The sequence below is a fragment of the Natrix helvetica genome (genome assembly GCF_964273705.1).
Source record: "Natrix helvetica genome assembly, chromosome: 4".
NCBI lineage: Eukaryota > Metazoa > Chordata > Lepidosauria > Squamata > Natricidae > Natrix > Natrix helvetica.
In genome coordinates this window covers 157,031,155-157,047,213 of record NC_138550.1, presented here as the reverse complement: position 1 = coordinate 157,047,213, position 16,059 = coordinate 157,031,155, and the positions used below count along the sequence as shown (strand labels likewise).

General features: G+C 42.4%; 1 protein-coding gene across 1 annotated transcript in view; it reads left to right on the top strand.

Moving 5' to 3' along the window:
• Nucleotides 1-16,059, top strand: part of WASHC5 (WASH complex subunit 5) — a 41,881-nt gene that overhangs the window by 9,353 nt on the left and 16,469 nt on the right. Inside the window, exons 10-18 of the mRNA XM_081950575.1 lie at nucleotides 1,578-1,705; nucleotides 3,636-3,765; nucleotides 7,766-7,878; nucleotides 7,978-8,144; nucleotides 9,106-9,181; nucleotides 10,372-10,482; nucleotides 12,873-13,013; nucleotides 14,385-14,465; nucleotides 15,195-15,296. Of these exons, the coding sequence (XP_081806701.1) occupies nucleotides 1,578-1,705; nucleotides 3,636-3,765; nucleotides 7,766-7,878; nucleotides 7,978-8,144; nucleotides 9,106-9,181; nucleotides 10,372-10,482; nucleotides 12,873-13,013; nucleotides 14,385-14,465; nucleotides 15,195-15,296 (1,049 nt within the window). The remainder of the gene's footprint in view (nucleotides 1-1,577; nucleotides 1,706-3,635; nucleotides 3,766-7,765; nucleotides 7,879-7,977; nucleotides 8,145-9,105; nucleotides 9,182-10,371; nucleotides 10,483-12,872; nucleotides 13,014-14,384; nucleotides 14,466-15,194; nucleotides 15,297-16,059) is intronic.

Sequence of the window (16,059 nt, the reverse complement as noted above, 5' to 3'; positions counted from 1 at the left end):
CAGTCTCTTCTCAAATTCCCCTCAATTCTGGGCCCAATTGTGGCTGTAAGTGGAGGGACCTGTAATTCATTTGCAGTTTCCATCTTCAGGATCCGTATATCTTTAAAAACCTAAACAAACCCCATTTGGAATTTTTCAAGGGAATGGGAACTATTGCTCCTGCTGAAAAATGTGATGCCAGTTTCAAGATGCGAGGGAATTAATTAGTCAGCTGGCGTCCAAATGGAGCCAGACAAACTTGTATTTTTTAAATAAATAAATATAGTTAACATTTATATTTAGAGCAGACAAGATAGGCACACCACTATATCATGAGGTGATTCGTCAGGTAAATCAGCATCCAGAGCACACAGAAGAAACAGGCGGAAAAAAAGGGGAAACTCCCCCTTTACATCCAGCAACCAATCATAACATAGGTCAGCAATGGCAAACCTTTTTTTGGCTCGCGTGCCATAAAGGGGGAGGAGCATGGGGGTCGTACGCAGGCGTGCTGCACCTATAATGCAACATGTGACCCTCCCAGTGCGCATGTGTGCATGAGAGGCACTCCCCCCCATTTTTTGCATGCTTTTTTCGCCCTCCCCAGGCTCCAGAGGCTTTATAGGAGCCTGGGGAGGGTGAAAACAGCCTCCCCCCCCCCCCCCGGAGGCCCTCCGGAGGCTTCAGGGACCTTCAGGAGGCTTCCCTGAAGCCTCCGGAGGGCAAAAAATGACCCTACGAGCAAACTGGAAGTGACTTCCGGTTTGCTCGTGGGGTCAGTTTAAGCCCTCCGGAGGCTTCAGGGAAGCCTGAAAGTCTCTGAAGCCTCCGGACGGCTTAAACCGACCCTACAAGCAAACCGGAAGTCCGTTCCTGAACTTCCAGTTTGCCCATAGGACCTTTTTTTGCGCTCTGGAGGCTTCAGGGAAGCTCCTGAAGCCTCCGGAGGGCCTCTGGGGGTGGGGAGTCTCTTTTCTCCCTCACCAGGCTCCTATAAAGCCTCTGGAGCCCGGGGAGGACGAAAAATGGATTTTAGAAAAGCTGAACTCAGCTTGCCAGCGAGCGCATGCACACTGGCAAGCTGACAAGGCAACGCCTCACGTGCCATAAGTTCGCCATCCCGGACAAAGATTGTCTCATGCCGGAGCCCATACTCTCCAACCAATCAACCGCAACTCTGTGTTCTAGACCGTTATACCCTTTGCTGTTCCAGCTATTAAATACCTTAACACAAGTTCACTTACTGTGTATGTCTATGGAGATCCTCAGTCATCCAGGTCCTGGTTGTTCCAAAGGTGCTTTTTTCAAGAGGCAACTGTTTTTTCTTTGAAGACGTTTCACTTCTCATCCATCCAAGAAGCTTCTTCAGCTCTGACTGGATGATGGGAAATAGTGGGAAACGGTTTTCCACCATCCAGTCCGAGCTGAAGAAGCTTCTTGGATGGGAAGCGAAACGTATTTGGGAAAAAAACAACCAAAGTCCAGCTGCCTCTTGAAAAAAAGCACTTTGGGGATAAGTTCACTTATAATAATGATTTAAAATAATTTGCCATCTCTGAAAAAAAATAAGCACACCCTGTTTTTCCTTCCCTCCCCAGCTTATGATCCAAATAACAAGCGTCTCCGCCAGATAAAAGACCAAGTTCTCACTGACTCCAGATTCAATCCCAAGATTCTTTTCCAGCTCCTCCTGGATACAGCCCAGTTTGAATTCATTTTGAAAGAGGTAAAAAAAATAAATCTGGGGCTCCTTTTTGAAGTGGGGGAGTTTGGCACAGTTTATAAGAAACTATGGGTCATTCCAAAATAATAACACTTTTTAATGCGATTTGGCTATTTATTTAGACCACTGGTGGTCCATGAGAAAAATTTGGTGGTCTGCAGAAAGATTATTTGCATTTTTTATATTGTAGTAAATCAGGGGTCCTCAAACTATGGCCCCTGGACCGAATTCATGCAATGAACGTTTGTGTTGCTGCAGAGAGTCTCCCCCTTTGGGTCTTTTTCTGTGGGTTGGAGGGGGGAAGAAATTCCAATTTGGGGTCTGCTTCAGCCTCCTTGTGCAAGGTTTTATGCAAAGGCTGGAGGGAAGCGCTGCTGGTGGCGAAGAGCCGGAGGGCCTCGTTCCAGTGGGACTGCATCATAGCCTGGAACTGGCTGACCATCTCAGCCCGCTGAGTCTCCAGGCGCCGGTACCTGGCCTTGCACTCCTGCAGGTCTTCCCTCTGCTAGGAAAGCCTATGCTCGTAGTCCTCAGTGAGATGCTTCTACTGAGCCTCCTTCTTGGTCAGATCCAATTTGAACTGAGCTCTTTTGCCAACTCTTTCTTGTGGTGGCTGCTTAGCTCCAGCAACTGCTTCCTGTTGGGGCCCTAAAGAGCCCGGGTGGGCGGGCAGGGAGTAGCTAGGAGGGGAGAGGCGAGTAAAGACTGGCGAGGTGCCCCTTGATGTGAGTGACATCGAGTTGGCCACGCTCACCCAGTCACATGACCACCTAGCCACGCCCACCCAACCACCTTAGGCGGTTCATGTTAGTGATCCGTGAGATTTAAAATAATGAATTTAGTGGTCCCTCAGGTCCGAAAGGTTGGTGACCCCTGATTTAGATTGTCAGGGCAATTGTTTTCTGAGTCACAGATGTATCTCTACAAGAACCCAGAAAAACAGCTTCATGAGTGCTTTTGGGTTTTTTTAAATCCTTGAAGGAGAATTTCATAAAATAATGTGTTTGCTTTTTTTAAGACGGCCTGATCCTTTCTTATTTTCTTGGAGAATCTTTGAAAAAATGTATCATTGATGATTTCTTTTCTTTATGTATTTATTTGTCAAATTTCTGTACCACCTATTATATTTGCATGACTTTGGGCATTTTACAAATAAAACAATAAAACCATACAGAGGTAGTCACCACCCTGCCCCCATCCATTTAGCAACTGTTCAAAGTTACTACAGCACTGAACAAAGTGACTTATGACCGGTTCTTGCACCAACAATCCTTGTAACGTCCCCATGGTCACATGACCAAAATTTGGGTGCTTAGCAACCAGCATATGTTATGATCATGTGCTGGGATCCTGTGATCTCCATTTGTTTCCTGGGATCATGTGATCTCCATTTGTGACTTTTGCAGCTGGTGTCCCACAAGCAAAGTGAATGAGGAAGCCTGAGTACCCTAATTATGATTATATGATTCACTTAACAACCAGGGTAATTCACCTAACAGGTGTGGCAAAATAAGGTTGCAAAATCAGTCCTGACTCACTTAACAATCCCCTCACTTAGCAACCGACATTCTGGTGTTAGATGTGGTCTACCCATAGAAGCATAGTTAAAAGCAAAGTTACAAAATATTTATCAAACTTATTTTAACATACGGTGAATCAAACAGAGTGCTTTTAGGTTTGTTCAATCCACATTCTGACATATACCTCTTCTTCCTAATCAGATATTTTGAGTCATAGACTCAGTTCACCAAGCTGATTTTTTGGGTCAGTAATTTCAATAGGAATCCACTGACATCCTTAAGTGCATCATTAACAGCTTTGTGTTTTGGCCCCTTGTCTTTTAATCTAAGCTTCCCAGAGGAGCTTTGGATAGTAAGATGGGTGGCATATCAATTTAATAAATAAATCTGAGGAATGTCTGCCTTTCCACTAGATGTTCAAACAAATGTTGTCAGAAAAGCAAACTAAATGGGAGAGCTATAAGACAGAAGGATCCGAAAGAATGGCTGAACTGGCGGATGTCTTTTCAGGAGTGAAACCATTAACCCGAGTGGAAAAAAACGGTAGGCTGAAACAGAAAATCTCTTTTAGCATGAAGAGTAAAATTGTAGTAGATTGCTTCATATTGACTGAGTTCACGCATTGGTGTAAGCCAGGGGTGTCAAACTCAATTTCATTGAGGACCGCATCAGGGTTGTGTTTGAACTTGGAGGGACCGGGTTGGGGGGGGGGTGTCCAGGTGGGTGTGGCCAGCTCAATGTCAATCATGTCTGGAGCACCTGGAGCACTGCAGGCTGGTCCTTTGCTGTTTCCAGGGTGGCGCCACAGGCCAGAGCTAAGCAGCCTGCAGGCCATATCCGGCCTGTGGGCCTTGAGTTTGACACCCCTACGGTAAGCCATGGCCTATTTAATTATGGTTTGCTGAATAGGCCACAATTGGCTCAGATACCACAATATACAAACCCATAAGCCATATTTTACAAACAAGAATGGCTGAATCAACACAACCTTTTAAGCTGAAATAGAATAAAATACATCTTGCTTTAGTACAAAATAGGAACTTAACAATTGAATTGGCCCATAGGGTTAATGAGAGCAAAGTAATACAGGGTGCTAGTTTGTTTCCAGGGGCCATTTGAGGGTATGGGGACCTTGTTACCCAAATAACTATCCTCTGTTATGTGACTATGCAGATCCTTCCACATTTTTTAAAATATAATTTTATTCATTTCATATTAAAATATTGGGTTAGTTGGACATAATGTGACCATCCGGGCATTATCTCTGCCATACAAATTAAAATATAGAACAAATGTCATACATGCTCATCATACCTTGCTAATTATATACAATTATTCTGCCCATTTATACTTATTTGTATTTACACATATGACATCACATTTTGGCTCTACAAATCCTGTTTATTTCCTGTTCCAACTTCTACCTCTCTGTTCCAACCATTGGTAAAATCTATTCCATATATCATGATATTCTGTGTCTCCTTTATTCTTTAATTCTAATGTCAATCTATCTATTTTGGCACAAACCAATATTTTCTTTATTATCTCTCTTTCTGAAGGTATATTTTTACTTTTCATTATTGGGAGTATACCATTCTCGCTACTGTTATAATGTGCAATATTTAATATGTTGACCCTTTACTATGAGCCTCTGTTATAATTCCTAATAAAATAATTCTGGTTTAAATTCTAATCTTTGTGGATCCTTCCACATTTTGAGGATCAGAACATGCTCAGCAGCCATACTGAGTTGCAGCATCCTCTCTAGTTCATTTCCACCATATGCCAAGACAAACCTAGCTAGCTGTATTTCATTGGTTGCTATTCTTGGCCAGTATCTGTGGGGTATTTGATTGGCTTTGGGTTCTACAGGCCTCCCCAAATCTTTGCTATCTAATTACACCCTAGCAAAGGCAAAGAATAATCCAAAAGCGGTAAAGATGTTGGGAGAGAAGTAATCTCAGGTAGCTTTTCCTTCCATCTGCATCTAGAGTTCAGACTTAGAAGATGACAGTTCATCCAACCCAGTAGTGGTTTCGGCTCCCGTTGCAACCGGTACACTGCAACAGGAGCCGGGCATGCACCATGGGGAGGCGCACTGCGCACGCAGGCACACCCACCGCCTGCGACTCTCCAGCAGCTCGGCGGAGTGTCGCACAGAGTGCGCAGATGGCCCGTTTCCTTCAAATACAGGTAAGGTATGAGAGGGGGCCCTCCAAAGCATCGTTCCGGTACGGTGGCTGCTGCTTCCGGCATACACTGGTACAAGCGTACCGGGGCATACCGCCTGCAACCCACCATTGATCAAACCCCTTTCTGTACTCAAATGATGTGGCACGTTCTTATACCAGGGTCAAACCATGGCTGTGGTATGTTCTTCAACCACAAGGCCATCATTAGCTAGATTTAAATGTTGCACTGATTAGTGTTTCTCAACATCCTCAGCTTTAAGACGTATGGATTTCAACTCCCAGAGTTTTCCAGCCAGCTATGTTGTTGACTAGATAATTCTGGGAGTTGAAATCCATACGTCTTAAAGTTGAGAAACACTCCACTAAGTCAATACAATAATACAATACAATAGCAGAGTTGGTAGGGATCTTGGAGGTCTAGTCCAATCCCCTGCCTAGGCAGGAAACCCTATACCGTTTCAGACAGATGGCTATCCAACATCTTCTTAAAGACTTCCAGTGTTGGGGCATTCACAACTTCTGGAGGCAAGCTGTTCCACTGATTAATTGTTCTGTCAGGAAGTTTCTCCTCAGTTCTAAGTTGCTTCTCTCCTTGATTAGTTTCCACCCATAGCTTCTTGTTCTACCCTCAGGTGCCTTGGAGAATAGTTTGACTCCCTCTTCTTTGTGGCAACCCCTGAGATATTGGAACACTGCTATCATGTCTCCCCTAGTCCTTCTTTTCATTAAACTAGACATGTCCAGTTCCTGCAACCGTTCATTGTATGTTTTAGCCCTCGGTCCCCTAATCATCTTTGTTGCTCTTCTCTGTGTTCTATCCTCCTACGACCGGTCTGCCCTGCCTGACAGCTAGCAACAGCCAAGTCGCGCCTCACTGGCTAAGACGCGGCTTGGCTGAGCGCAGGCTGTTCGGTTCGTTCCCATCCATGAGGCTCATTCCTATACCTAGTTTACAATACTCTGCACTCTTTCTAGAGTCTCCACATCTTTTCTACATCGTGGCGACCAAAACTGAATGCAGTATTCCAAGTGTGGCCTTACCAAGGCATTATAAAGTGGTATTAACACTTCACGTGATCTTGATTCTATCCCTCTGTTGATGCAGCCTAGAACTGTGTTGGGTTTTTTGGCAGCTGCTGCACACTGCTGGCTCATATTTAAATGGTTGTCCACTAGGACTCCAAACACGCTATGGCTTAGCGCATATTCTGCTCCAAGGCTTTGTGATCTCTATGCCTCAAAAGAGGACATTATCCTCACCTGTGTTCTGCTGATGGTTGTCATGTCTCTTCAAATCATCATTTTATTCCATTGTCGATCCACTGTATTTATTCATTCATTCATTCAGGCATCCTGATTTTATTGTGTGTGTGTGTGGTTGCTTTTAGTTTTTAGCAGATGTAGCCATTCTTGCTCTTGGCTCTTTTCTTCAGTGAATTAAATAAAAAGCATTAATGAATTGTGTTCAGTATTTATTTGACAGATGTGACTTTTGCTATTACCCATATCCTCTAGCAACATCTGCTAAAATATCGCAAGTTGAATCTTTTCATGGCCAGGTGCATATTTAATAAATTAAGAATTTCCGGCAATAAGATGGAAACATATTGTCAGAGTTTGTTGGAAAAATCAATTCCAAAAAGCACACAGAGATAACTGATTCAGCAGGATTCATTAACTTATTTATATACATAACAACACATTGAATAAATGAAAAATACCAATAGCTGATTCTTCCAATGTGGTAGAGAGTTACAGGAAAAAACACAGCCAGAGGAGAGAAGCAGTTTCAGTTCAGCAGTCTAGTTTCAGTTTCAATTCTCAGCAGACAGACTAGATTAGTTCTCTTGTACAGACTCAGAGCTACATAGGTAAGCCACGCCCAGGCTCCAAGCTATCTAGCATGGCTCTCAGTCACCAAATAGTTCCCATTGGCTGACCCAGTTGCCATGCCTATACCTTGGCTGACCTTGTTACCATGTCCTATTCCAGCCAGTCCCCAATGGCTGACATGTCGCTATGTCCTATTCCAGTTCATGAATATTATGACACATATTTCACGCTTTTATGGAATAAGCAGAAATATATCTTCTTTCTCGAAGCTAAAAAAAAGGGCAAGAATCCTACCACTGTATTTTCCCCGCACAAATTTTGCATTGCCATGGAGCATAAAGATGAATATATTTGCAGATGAAAGAAAGCAATTCGTCTAATTCTGTTTTTGCTTTTTTTAGTCAATATTTGGAAACGCAACACTTGTAGACTGAGAGTTTAGGGGAGTTTCAGGGGCATTGATAGTCAGACCTGTCACCACAAGGTGATCCCTTTTATTCCTTTTCCTGCCTGAACAGAAAATCTGCAAGCCTGGTTTAGAGAAATCGCCAAACAAATCATGTCTCTGAATTATAATGACTCCACTGCAGCAGGCAGGAAAACAGTGCAGTTGATTCAAGCTTTGGAAGAGGTAAGGGGGGAGTTTCCTCGCCTATAAATATTTTCTTGTTGGAATAATATGATTGAAAACCTCCCCAGGGAATGAATTGCATTCGAATGCTTCATGCAGGTCCAGGAATTTCACCAGCTGGAGTCCAACCTTCACGTTTGCCAGTTTCTCGCAGACTCTCGTAAGTTTCTCCATCAAATGATCCGAACCATCAACATTAAAGAAGAGGTTTTAATCACCATGCAGATCGTAGGGGACCTTTCCTACGCTTGGCAGCTGATCGACAGGTATGTCGACACAGAGGCATTCTGAATCCTTCTTATTGGAACTGATTACAGGTAGTCTTTGACATACAAACACAGTTGAACTGAAAACTTACCGTATTTTTCGGACTATAAGACCCACTGGAGTATAAGACGCACCATGATTTTGAAGAGGTAAATTATAAAAAAAAGGTTTTTGCATTCTGCAGGCCTCCCAAACCCTCTGCACGCCTCGTTTTTTGCATAAAAAAGGGGGGGGCATGCAGAGCTTTGGGAGGGTTGTAGAGTGCTCCTGAAGGGTGGGGTGGGCAAAAATGAGCAAAAAGCCCATTTTTTGCATAAAAATGGGGGCATGCAGAACTTTGGGAGGCTCTTAGAGTGCTCCTGGAGGCTGGTGGGGCAAAAGCGACCTGTGTTTTGCTCTTTTTTGCCCTCCCCAGCCCTCAGGAGCACTTTGCAAGCCTCCCAAACCCTCTGCGCGTCCATTTTTGCAAAGGGGGTGGGGTTTTGTAGACCAAAAATGCTGTATTCGGTGTATAAGATGCACCCAGATTTTCACCCTCTTTTTTGAGGGAAAAAGGTGTGTCTTATACTCTGAAAAATACGGTATGTTGCGAAGTGAGTTTTGTTCCATTTTTACGACCTTTCTTGCCACCGTTGTTAAGTGAATCATTGCCATTATTAAGTTATTAATACAGTTGTTAAGCGAGTCTGCTTCCCCATCCACTTTGTCAGAAGGTCGCAAAAAGTGATCACACTGTATCATAAATATGAACCATTGGCCATTTAAATCTTAAGCATGCTATGACTGTTTTAGTCATTACACTAATTTTTGTGTGCATCTTCCTAACCATAGCAGAAAACCACACCGCTCATTTTTGGCAATTGTCGGAGGGCCACAAAAATATTTTCTCACCCTTATGTCCTGGAATATTGGTTTCACTGATCATGACTTTATTTCTCCTTCCCTGCCTTCCCTTTCCAGTTTCACCTCTATCATGCAGGAAAGTATAAGAGTCAGCCCATCCATGGTAACCAAACTCCGGGCCACCTTTTTAAAGGTGAGTTGGTTAATCTAACACAGAGGTCGGCAACCTTAAACACTGAAAGCCACAAAGTTCCTAAACGGAAGTCCCCCATTCAATTCTGGAGCTGACTGGAAATCCAGTTCCCCCACCATAGAGTCTCCTCCTAGCGCGGCGTCCTTTTTCCTCTACCTGTCCTAACTGAAAGCCCTATTAATTGTGGCGCCGACTCGCGACAGGGAGCCACAGCAAACAGATGAAAGAGCCACATGTGGCTCCAGAGCCGTGGGTTGCTGATCCTTGATCTAACAGTACAACAACTCCAGCTTTTGGGAGGTCAGGTTGGGAATCCTTTATGGCTTTTGGAGGGGGGGGGGAGTCACTTTTCTCCCCTCTTCAAATCCTTTGTCTCAAGTTTACAAATTGGATTTCCAAGACCATAAAAGAACTGATCCATTTTATTTGCGCGTATTTCCAGAATGGAATTAAGCCTTGAAAAATAATTAAGGGTCTATTTGATTCAAGATACTTTCCACTTATATAATCCTTATTTGCATTCTCATGCGCGGAAGTGTGAGGCTCAGTTTACACACCAAAGACAAAGCTCGCTCAGCGACATTTTTTTAAAATAAGCTTCAGCTGGCTATAGTAGACTAAGCCACAAACCATGATTTTTTTAAATAAGGTTTTTATTTTTTATTGCACATTTTTACATATTTTATGAACAAAGTGTTGTCTGGATCTTTTCTTTAACATCCTCTCATATACATAATCCATTTTACATCATATCTCTGTTTCCAATTTCAGCCATATTCTCTTTCCTTATTTTTTAATCTTAAACTTATTTTCTTCTTAGTACATAAACCATATCACTAATCGCCCTTAATTTCTAATCTCTTACAATAACATCAACTCCATTTCTAAATATGTTTCTTAAATTCCCCATCCCCACTCTTTAACATTTCACCTTCATCTCTTATTTAAAATTATCTTCAAAGTTATACCAAGTTGCCATTTCACATTTCATCTGTTGGTCTGTTTTTCTGTAAGCAACATACATCCACAAAATCTTTCCGTGATGCTTCCGGTTTCCGCCATAAACCCTGATTTATAAGGCACAGTGCTTAGATTCACTCATTGCATTAAGCTACTTGCAAGAAAAACTATATTATAAACTAAAGTATATTTGGGAATCTTACTGACATCTCTCTCTCACTTGCTGTCAGCTGGCTTCAGCTCTTGACATGCCACTTCTTCGCATCAATCAAGCAAACAGTCCTGATCTTCTCAGTGTATCACAGTACTATTCTGGAGAACTGGTGTCCTATGTGAGAAAGGTGAGCAATATCATTTTTGGGGAATATTTTCTCCTCTGTTACAAACTGGGAAAGCCATTTTTAAGATTTCCCCTCTAGAAGAACTTTACAGTAGGCCATTGTTTCTCAACCAGAATACAGAATAAGAGAGTCGGAAGGGACCTTGGAGGTCTTCTAGTCCCAACACCCTGCTCCTGTACTATTCTGGATAAACAATAGCAAACAATAGAATTCTTTATTGGCCGTGTGAGTGGACACACAAGTAATTTGTCTTTGGTGCTTATGTTCTTAGTGTACATAAGAAGAATAAAATACATTCATCAAGAATAAAAAGATATAACACTTAGTGAGAGTCAAGGTTACTAATAAGCTATCAGATTGTACTAGGAGACAATATAAATTGTAAAGTTACAAGCAACATAGTTATAGTCATAAGTGGGAAGAGATAGGTACTAGGATGAATGAGAAGAAGAATAGTAATACAGTCTTAATAAATAATTTGACATTGGTGTGGGAATTAGTTGTTAAGCAGAGTGATGGCATTTGGGAAAAAATTGTCCTTGTGTCTAGTTGTTCTGGTGTGCAGTGCCCTATAGTGTCATATTGAGGATAAGAATTGAAACAATTTATGCCCAAGATGTGAGGGGTCTGTAAGTATTTTCACAGCCCCCTTTTTGACTCGTGCAGTATACAGGTCCTCAATGGGAGGCAGTTGGTAGCAATTGCTTTTTCTGCAGATCTAATGGCTGTCAATCTCTTCTTAAAAACCTCCAGTGATGGAGACAAGGAGTTCCACTGGTTATTTGTTCTCACTGTCAGGAAATTTCTCCCTAGTTGTAGATTGGATTTGTAAATTTCAGAATTTCCCATTCTGGCTAAGGAATTCTGGAAATTGAAATCCACACATCTTAAAGATGGCTGAAGTTGAGAAATGCTTGCAGCAGACAATCACAATTCAAGCTGAACCTCCTGGCCATTGTAGCCAGGAACTTTGTAGACCTTTGAACCAAGGATAGTCTACTTTAGTCCAACCCCGGAAGCCAGAAAGGAAGTTGATTTGGATCTTCCTGCCCAAATCCATCAATAAAAAACTGAACAACCACCTAAGAATGTAAAGAGTAGCTGTGTAATCATGCAGCATTCAACATGGGAACTTTTATAATGAGAATGTTCTCTATTTAAATCAATAAAGGTACATTTCTAGATAAAATAAATAACTTTACTGGAGAAGGGAAATATAAAAAAGAAAGGGAAGGTAGCAAACACATACACCAAATTCTAAATAATATTGAGTTAAACAGTTTATTATATCCTGTTGGGATAGATCACACCTATCTACATAGTTGCTATAAAGCCAGTTTGATGCAAGTAATCCTCACTTAACGGCCGTTTGTTCAGTGACTGTTTTAAATTACAATGGCACTCAGCAAAGAGATTTATCCCCCCCCCCCCCCCCGTCCAAATAAAAGATGAAAAAAGCTTTACTGGCAGGTAACAAAAGATCTGCTAATTCAGATCTCTTCATGCGCTGCTTTAGTGAGATGCTTCACTGTCATGCTAAAAACTAGAGGAGTGTCACACCCTTTAAAGCAGAGATCACCAACCTTTCGGACCTCAGGGACCACTAAATTCATAATTTTAAATCCCACGGACCACTAATACGATCTGCCTAATGACCAGCTGGGTGGGTGTGGCCAACTCGATGTAACTCACGTCAAGGGGCACCTCGCCAGCCTCTACTCACCCCTCCCTTCCCAGCCACTCCTCGCCTGCCCGCCCAGGCTCCTTAGGGCCCCAACAGGAAGCAGTTGCTGGAGCTAAGCAGCCACCACGAGAAAGCGTTGGCAAAACAGCTGGCTCAGTTCAAATTGGATCTGACCGAGAAGGAGGCTCAGCAGAAGTACTTCACTGAGGACTACGAACATAGCCTTTCCAAGCAGAGGGAAGACCTATGGGAGTGCAAGGCCAGGTACTGGCGCCTGGAGGCTCAGCAGGCTGAGATGGTCAGCCAGTTCCAGACCATGATGCAGTCCGACTGGAACGAGGCCCTCCAGCTCTTTGCCACCAGTGGTGCTTCCCTCTAGCCTTCACCCAAGGCCCCGCACCAGGAGGCCAAAGCAGACCCCAAGATGGAATTTCTCTCCACCTCTGACCCGCACAAAAAGACCCTGAAAGGGGGAGACTCTCTGCAGCAACACAAGCGTTCATTGCACGTATCTGTCCCAGGGACCATAGTTTTAGGACCCCTGATTTAGTGCAATATAAAAAAATGCTAACCACGGACCACCCACATTTTTCTCACTGGTCACCAGTGGTCCACGGACCACCAGTTGGTGACCTCTCCCTTAAAGGAACGACTGCTTCACTAATCAATATTTTTGCATTTGTTTTATTTTGTTTTTGGAGAAAAGGTTTTACAGATCATTCCGGAAAGCATGTTCACTTCTCTCCTGAAGATTATAAAACTGCAGACACATGACATCATTGAGGCGCCAACTCGCTTAGACAAGGACAAGCTGCGAGATTATGCTCAACTTGGACCACGCTACGAGGTGCATCAAAACTCATAGGGTTAGAGAGGTTGGGTGCACTTCTAGAATTGGTATGAATTTTACAGACTCGTGCTCCCGTTTGTTTGTCACCAAAGCCAGCCAGATGCCTTCAAGGAGTAGGACATGATGGACATAGCCAATGCCCATTATTTTTCCTAAGATTTCTTTAAACCATCCAGACCATGAGGGATCTTTGGTACTCTCTGGTTGTTTTCTTGAAGAAAACAACCAAGCTCAGAGAGCACCAAGGATCCCTCATTTCAGTCCTGAGCTACAAATATTGTCCTTTATTGGTACTATCTAAACCAGAAAGCATTTTATGGGTGCAAATGAAAGTTTTCCTGCAGATCAAGGAATGGGAGAATTAGGACTTCAACTGCAGCTTTTATTAGAGCTATATGCACGAATAAGCTCTCCTATTCAGAATCAGATCATTGACCTATTTCAGTTTTGCATCCAATAACCAGCTTTTAGAGGCAGGGAAACTTTCCAGGAAGGATGGAGATCTGGGTTAGGGTTAGGATTACGCTGAAGCTGAAGCTGTATAAATATATATATTTGAGCTTCACCATGCAATATACACCTTCACCCACCTACCCTTCTATATCCCAAATAAAATGAATATGCTGATCTGGTTTGTTGATTGTAAATGGTGGTAGAACAATGTTAGATACAAATCATCATCTATAGAGATTCTCAATCAACCAGATCATGGATGCTTTTCCTTGATGTCTTTCTTGATTTTTTTTCTTTGAAAATGAACTGAAGAAGCTTCTTGGATGAGAAGCAAAATGTTTTCACAGAAAAAAAATCAAAGTCCAGCTGTCTTTTGGGGAAAAAAGCACCTAACATGACCTGGATGGTTGAGAATCTCTGTAGAAGATGGTAGTATATCATCTGTAGTAAATCATTTGTAATAAAGAATGAATATTTATCAGGAAAATTGAAAGCTTGTTTCTGTCCCTCTTCTCATAAGGAAGTGACAGTTGGACATGTTATTTAAAACAGGAAACTAAGGAGAAGAAATGTCTATGGAGATTGTTAGTCATTCGGGTCAGAGTTGTCCCAAAGTGCTTTTTCAAGAGACAACTGGATTTTGTGTTGGCTTTTCTTTGAAGATGTTTCGCTTCTTATCCAAGATGCTTTTTCAGCTCTGAAGAAGAACTAAAGAAGCTTCTTGAATGAGAAGCAAAACGTCTCCCGAGAAAAACCCGAAAGTCCAGTTGCCTCTTGAAAAAGCACCTTTGGGATAAGGAGAAAAAAATCCATGTGGTAAAAGAAGAAAATAGCTTCCTTATCAGTGATGTTTTTTTTCACCACCCCAATGCTCTGGAAGTTCCTTCTAACCAACCTCTCTTTTCTTTCTCGAAGGTTGCCAAGCTTACACACGCCATCTCCATTTTCACAGAAGGCATTCTGATGATGAAGACAACCTTGGTTGGCATCATCAAGGTAAGGTTTTCCATGGCGGTGGACAAAAAAAATCCAGATTCCTGAAGTTAGGTTTCGTGAACGTGGGGATAGGTTGGGGCCATGTGAAAATGTATCACCTGAAGGAATAGTAGTTTGAAGGCTATTTTTCAAGGGCTATTTGTGTGCATGTATGTGTGCATGTAAATCAGTGTTGACTCCCAGTGATTGCCTGGACTAGTCCCCTGCAGTTACTGCTACCACATAATCTTCAAAGGGGCCTTCGTAAGTCCTTCGTGATCAACAGAATAGGGTGAAAAAGAACCTCAAAGGACATCTACAACCAGAATATTGAGGATGTAGCTGTTCTACAAAGGTTTCCTGTTTTGGAGATGATCTTACCTTTCTCAAGATAGCAATAGCACTTAGGCTTATATTCCGCTTTACAGTGCTTTTATAGTCCTCTCTAAGCGGTTGACAAAGTCAGCCTATTGCCCCCAACAATTTGGGTCCTCATTTTACCCACCTCGGAAGGAGGAAAGGCTGAGTCAACCTTGAGCTTGGTGAGATTTGAACTGCCAAATTGCAGTTCAGGAAGCCGACAGTCAGCAGAAGTAGCCTGCAGTTCTGCACTCTAACCACTGTGCCACCTCGGCTTATAGAGATAAAAGTATTCAGTAGAGAGTAGGAAAGACATATCCAGTAAATAGAAAGGCACATGAAGAAAATGTACTTGCACATTTTGATTTCTCTCTTCTGTGGGTTTTCTAGGTTGACCCCAAACAGTTGCTTGAAGATGGAATTAGAAAGGAACTGGTCAAACGTGTGGCTTTTGCCCTACACCGAGGACTCACCTTCAACCCTAGAGCTAAGGTACAAGGTGATCTAGTTCCAATTTCCTCTCTTTTTCAGTTTACCTACCTTCATTTAGCCTAGTCCTTGTACCATCAGTTACCTTAAAATTCTCATCCTTCCTTGTTCCCCTTTTAGAAACTCAATGCTTCAAGTCATCTCCTTACAGCTTCATGAAAGAGTGGTTTCACACATTACACAATCTCACTTTCTACTTTGGGTTCATGGGCAATTCTTATTCTCCAAAGCACCTGAGGGCAGGACAAGAAGCAATGGGTGGAAACTAATCAAGGAGTGAAGCAACTTAGAACTGAGCAGAAATTTCCTGAAAGTGAGAACAATTAATCAGTGGAACGACTTGCCTCCAGAAGTTGTGAATGCTTCAACACTGGAGTTTTTAAGAAGAGATTGGCTAACCATTTGTCTGAAGTGGTGTAGGGTTTCCTGTCTGAGCAGGGGGATGGACTAGAAGACCTCCAAGGTCTCTTCCAAATTTATTCTGTTCTATTTCTTTCTGTTCCGTTCAGTTCCATTCTATTCCTATTCTGTTCTATTCCTATTCTATTCTATTCCTATTCTATTTAATTCTATTCCTATTCTGTTCTATTCTAATTTTATTCTATTCTATTCCACTCTATTCTATTCTATTCTTGAAAAAGGTGGTGAAACAGGGGTGTTCCAGCTTGCAAATACATTTTAAAAATGCTTGGAGCCAGAGCAACCAAGCAGCCTTTCCTTATCTCTACCTTGTAATGGTGAAATAGTTTTCCTTGGAAGGGAGGGT